The sequence below is a fragment of the Morone saxatilis genome, unplaced genomic scaffold (assembly GCF_004916995.1).
Source record: "Morone saxatilis isolate NCDOM2014 unplaced genomic scaffold, NCSU_SB_2.0 Contig8, whole genome shotgun sequence".
In the NCBI taxonomy this organism is placed as follows: Eukaryota; Metazoa; Chordata; class Actinopteri; family Moronidae; genus Morone; species Morone saxatilis.
The window spans coordinates 9015327-9021436 of record NW_023340257.1 but is presented as its reverse complement, the minus strand read 5'-3'; the positions used below and the strand labels follow the sequence as shown (position 1 = coordinate 9021436).

Here is a 6110-nt window from a genome sequence, read left to right as displayed (position 1 = left end):
TGTGTGTGTGAGACAGAGAGAGCAGGAGCAGTGGGCGGGGCTGCCTGTGCAAGCATATACATTGGATTGATTTTAATTACTTTAATGAAATGTGCACTGCGCACTGTTAAAAGTAAAACTTGATCGGGACATCCCCAGTATATAATTCTAATTTAATTTTATTAGTTGATTGATGCTGAGTTTAGTTTAACCTAGCCAGCTGTAAAGGTTCAGCGCAGTCAGTAGAGCACTTTGCTAATTGCAGGGTTTTATATTAATTCCCCTCTCGGATGAACAATGTTTGCAGTCATGGTGTTGACATTTTGTATAGATGTGTTCACCAAACACCATGTTATGTTCATGTACATATAATATGGAGTTCAACTGCAGCTGTTCAGCCTGAGTCAGTGGTGGTGAGCTTTATATCCATTCTATCCTACCACCCACTACTCTTTAAAAAGGAAGAAAAATACATTACAACTTTAAAATTTTTTTCACATTTTTGTGCTTGTTCATGTATCAGCACACAGTTTCCTCACCCGTCACTGAGGCTCATCTGGGACTGGAAGGGACTGTTGTCCTGGCTGCGGCCCAGACTGCAGCTCTCATCGCAGCACAGAGATGGGATCAGGTGGACGGGACCTGAGCGTCACACACACATATTCAACTTTAAACAAATGGAAATTCACCCACCTGCTATTACCTCCTAGTCTAAAGGCAAAGTTAGGCCACGCTACAGTGTACTGTTAGAATGCAATATTTTCCTTATAGTAATTGGTGGTTTGCCAGAACACAGCTGTAGTGTGAAATGTCTGAAGCACAACCTACCACAGGTGTGTCCGGGGCCCAGGTGACACTGGCAACAGGGTCTCTGGGGAAAGTCATGGAGCCAGCGAGGGTCCAGGCAGGATAGCTCTGCTCCACCGTAAGGACAATCCTGGGACCTGAGAGAGGCCGCTGAGGACATGTGGGAGACAGTCAGGCACTGGTATCCATTTAGCAACCACGGCATAGTTCTGCTGGGACTTCACTTACATTACTAAACAAAAGGGATAAACAACAGCCAAAGACTCTTTTCACAACTTGGTAACCTAAACTCTGGCCCTATTAATTAATTATAACTGATGTGTGACGCATTTGTTTTTGAAAAAAAGCTCATTTCCCATTAAGAGTAATAACAGAATAGTAATTGCTGCTGTCAGGCGAAATCCTCACAGCTCTGGTTGTGGTGTTTACCTGACTGAACTTACACGCTCTCTTATGTGTTGGGAAATGCCTCTCAACCCTCGGGTCCATGAGGCCGATTAAAATTCCTTTGTATAATTTAAAAACAACTGTGTTAGCGTTTTGTAGCGACTTAGATGAAGGGTGGGGTGCATGTTTGGACTGAAGCTACTGGCAAAATATTTCACTCGTACGTTCCCTTTACACCATTACAGTGAGAAAAGTCAGAAGTGGTAACGCCTTCTACGAGACTCTTTGTTTCAGGTGAGCTTACCAGGGAAACGTGATGTCATTAATTCTTCCCCTCGGGAAGTTTCACATAATCACACACTTTTGGCCTCAAGAATGCTGCTCATTATACAAGTTCCCACAAATATGCAACATCAGGGTTTAATAAGGCTTAACACTGGAGATCACAACTGACAGATGAACTGGCACTCTGTTTGTGTAGTTAACAAAAGAGCGATGAAATCATGCTCATCCAGCTGGATGTACTCTTTATTTAACTTATTAAGGGCTCTGTAAGTGCCACTCATATTTTAACATACATATATCTTGCACAACGTTGATGCATTAAGAGTTCAGTATTGTAGGCCCGGCAGTGCACTTAGAAATAGGGTTGCACACAAGCGAGTAACACATTTGGGATAACTTATCACCATGTATATCTTCTTACATAATACATTTTGGAGTATATGGTAAAGTATGGGAATCTTAACTAGAGAACAAATTGTACTAAAGATTCACTGGATGTGCATTGAAGCTCTTGGGGACGGGGGACGGGGGGGGGTTCAAAGTTCAATGCTGGCTGCACAGAACCACATACAAACCCGGCTTGTGCAAGATACACTGCCTCCATAGACAGCAGCGTCAGTGGTGCATAAAAAAAGTCTTCCTAGCAAAATGAGAACCTAAACTTATGCTTCTGCATTGAAGACTGTGTACATTTTACCAATCACCAATCATTAGTAAATTGTTTAGAAGAAGCCACTAATGACACCTCTTTCTTGGTATCTATTAAACACACATGTCGTGATTCTGAAAATAAAAATTGCAGACTGTGCAGACTCACCACTGGGCTTCTTCTCCAGCAGCTGTCTCTTGCAGTAGATGACACACAGGACGAGCAGGGCCAGCAGCACGGTGGCCAGAGCGCTACAGATCACTGCGGCCAGGGCCATGTCCCGCGGGCTGGTCACCACCGACGGCAGCGGCACCAGGTTCACACGCCCGCTGCCTGCAAAGAAGGTAGAATGAGATGAGTAAACAACCTAAATTGAGAGTTTAAGACCCAACAACTGATCTCTGATGAGTAGCAGTTGTGAAAAAGGCCGGGGATAACGCATGATGAGGAGAAGTTACTTCATATTACCCGACACTCCTCAGCCAAACAGAATCGGGTAACGTGAGACAAATTATCCCTTCTAGCCTTGAGCTCATCTCTTTGCTAAGTCTAATGAAATAAGCAGAGGAGTTCAAAGAGAAAACGCCTGTGGTGGATTCTCTCTTTATCTACCTCTGTCTCGTTCCCCACAGAAGATGATTTACAGGCATTTCTCCCCCTAGGGCTTCCTCACATGCTAGTCACACAGCCCTGAAATCAAGAAGCAGACATGCTGGTCAGCCTTTTGAAACAGGTTGGATATGAGTGTGTAGGCTGACGGAGAGAGATAAACAGATTGGGCAAACACCAGGAGTGTTTTTTTTATCATTGTGTGCGTGCGGTGAGCACATGCACTGATTTCACAAGTACGCTGCTGTATATCAGTTCTCCTGCCCGAGGGGAAACGTGATGTCACTGTTTCAGGACCCTTCACACACTTACATAAACACTTTAGGCCTCAAGAATGCTGCTCATTATACAAGTTCCCACAAATACAGAACATCAGGGTTTAATACGGCTTAACGGTAGATATCATAATGTAAGAGAGATATACTCGCACTCTTGTTTGAAAAAAAAAAAAACTGGCTACAGCTACATGTAATTATCCTTTCAAGCACTCATCAGAGATAAGGGGACAATACGGGATCCAAATGCAAATGAAAAAAGAGTAGCAAAACTCAAAACACAACTGGAACTTTAAATCACTCTCAAACTTTCTTTTTTATCCACTTGGACAGTTAAACAAGTTAAAAACATAACGTTAATATATTATCACCTTATTAAGTTGTTATCGCGAACATGTTTGTTTATCAGAGATTTTTTGCTGAAAACCGCCAACCAGCGAAAAACCAAAACAAAGCTGGAATACGCTAAAATGTATCAGGTTATACTTGTTTACTTTTACATTACAAAAAGGCATTTAATCCATTGTTAATATACAAATGTTGATTATAGTGCTTGTTTTCATTGGTAATATATGTAAAACAGTAAAAAAAAATGCCTGCATTTTCAAGTATAATGAGGAGAACACAAAATGCTGATTTTTAATGATTGAGTCTTATGCTCTTAAGTTCTGTGTGTGAATTTAGCTCTTATTTACAATTGGCCCTTTAACACTAATAAAATCACAATAACCCATTGATACGTCAAACACCCTGAGGGGGAAAATACCACTCAAATGAATCCCTCACATTCCGGTCGAGGAGACATCACTCAGTCTTTAATAGGTAACGTGTAATTATATAATATAATATGGATAAGCAACAAGTCTTTCTTTCTGACTACAGGTTGAGACTGAATCATAACGTTAACAAATCGTTTAGCTTTCTGATGTACTTGGAGTGACTGGGTTATGGACATCCTAAACCAGCAGTATCTGCAGCAGCACATACTGATCCTCTGCAGCTGCTCATCACACAGAAACTGTATACAGAGAAACAGTGGCTCGTCAAGGAGCAGTGTTACATCAGCATGTGAGCCGCATGTCAACCTCAGTCTCTGGTGTGTAGCTTTAAGAGGGAGTTGGAGGAGAAACAGTAGCACGCCTGAATTCTCAAGTTGACTGACATTTCTCTCTGAGGCTAAATACGTGTAGCTTAACATAATTGTCTCTGATGAGAAATCAAATATAATTTCCCTGATCAATGTATGTATGATAAAGAGGGTGTGGGTTACTGCAGAGCAAACATGGCAAATATGCAGGTATAATTCTGTGAAACATGGACCGGTTAACAACTAAATGAATTGTGAGAGAGGTTGTTGATGAATATGGCAAATATCACAAATGACTTTTTGTTTGACAAAATCTTTTTCAGTTAGCCTTGCTGTTTGCTTTACAGTACATTAATCATAAAGAGAACTGGTTTCAACCTTTTCACATCCAAGAGCTCTTTGTTATGCAATGTAAACATTACTTTAGCTTTGGGCATTTTTTTTTATTCAGCTAGATAGGGGATAAGGGTATTTTAACATTCCTTCTAAGGGAAAAAAAAAGGAAATTTCAAAGCAGTGTTGCAAAACTTTGTTTGACCCAGAGGGCACAATAAAGGAGTGTTTTGATATAAAGCACTGAAAAGTGCATTCAAAAACATATTACTTATCATTAAAGATACTGCCACATTCCTGTGCCAAATATTAAAAACTGTTTTGACTGCCAATATCCAGACAGATCTAAAATCACTCTCTAAATGATTAAGTCTTTATAAAGGTATTTGTATTAAAGGCCTCTGTGTACAATTAAGCTGATACATTTTTCTTTGTATTTAATCCTACTGATCACCTGTTGAGACATAAACGGACATTAAATGACAGTAGAGCGACAGAGGCATTCTCTCACTATTAACAACAAAGTGTATATTAAACATAATTATTACTAACAATGGTGTGTTCTTTCTCACAATGATCAGGTGTCACACCACTTTGTTTTATATTGAAGTTTAAGACTTAATGAGGTTCCTTTAGCAGGGATTACCATAATAATCTACATATACACAAAGAGTGTGTTGTTGAGTCTGTATTGTATTGGTGGTCCATAGATGTAACATCTGACCATTGTGTTTACAGTTGGTCTTCATTGTCAAGGTCAAACTCAACTCATCCAAGGTGAGCATCATCTGCCCCACAACACAAAGACAGCCTGTTATCAGAGGCCCAGCAGCTGCAGCAAACACAGATAAACACTGGCCCATTGAAGAAACCTCACCTGCTGATATTATCTCCACACAAACCAGACCAATAAACCACAGCCTTTCATAGACTCCCCGCCTGTTGACTTTATGGAAAGCCACATACTCCAAATAAAAGAAGCACTTCTTTACACCTCAGAAGGATCGTTGACTTTTGTCTGTACAAACTCTTTTAAGAGGCTCTTTAGGAGAACTACGCACTGTTTTACACAAAACTCTGAAGAACAAAAAAAAGAACATTTTCCATTTTTTGGTGTGTACAGTTTAGAGCTGTGAACAGTATTTTATATTCACACACATATATATGGTTCAGCCTTGAAAAAAACTTGATAAGTGGATCCATTTCAGACAGAATATAAAATGTTTGAGTTTAGTTCAAGGAGATGTGCATCTTATCATCTGTTATTCCCTTAAATTATTGATCATAAATTATTCAGTTTTTTCAACTAGTTCAACAGCGTCTGCTGTAGAGAAGCTTCTCCAGATGCAAATATATTCTACACAAAAACTCAGTTTTATGTAGTATCATTAAAAGAGGTACAACAGACAACATTAAAACACAATAAACTAAATAAGCATGCTGGAATGATTCATAACACCCAGGGTGTTGCGTTTATGGCAAAACAATTTACCGACGTCTCTTCTTGTAATGTGGCAACACCAAACATCATTATGCTTTACAGTTGTGGTTTGATAATTGCATGATAACTTTATTAAGACAGCAGTGAGAATAACCTGATCATTACAGCTGCTGACATTTGAGTGGCTTTTGTTGACTGTTGAAATGTTCGGGGTAGTATTGCTGGCAGGCAACTGTAGTAAGGCATGTTTCCTGTACC

General features: G+C 40.0%; 1 protein-coding gene across 1 annotated transcript in view; it reads right to left on the bottom strand.

Moving 5' to 3' along the window:
* tnfrsf19 (tumor necrosis factor receptor superfamily, member 19) overlaps positions 1–6110 on the bottom strand; it is a 17309-nt gene that overhangs the window by 1854 nt on the left and 9345 nt on the right. The window contains exons 6-8 of the mRNA XM_035680260.1: positions 2276–2440; positions 808–936; positions 519–621 (exon numbers count right to left, since the gene is read on the bottom strand). Coding sequence (XP_035536153.1) covers positions 519–621; positions 808–936; positions 2276–2440 — 397 coding nt within the window. The remainder of the gene's footprint in view (positions 1–518; positions 622–807; positions 937–2275; positions 2441–6110) is intronic.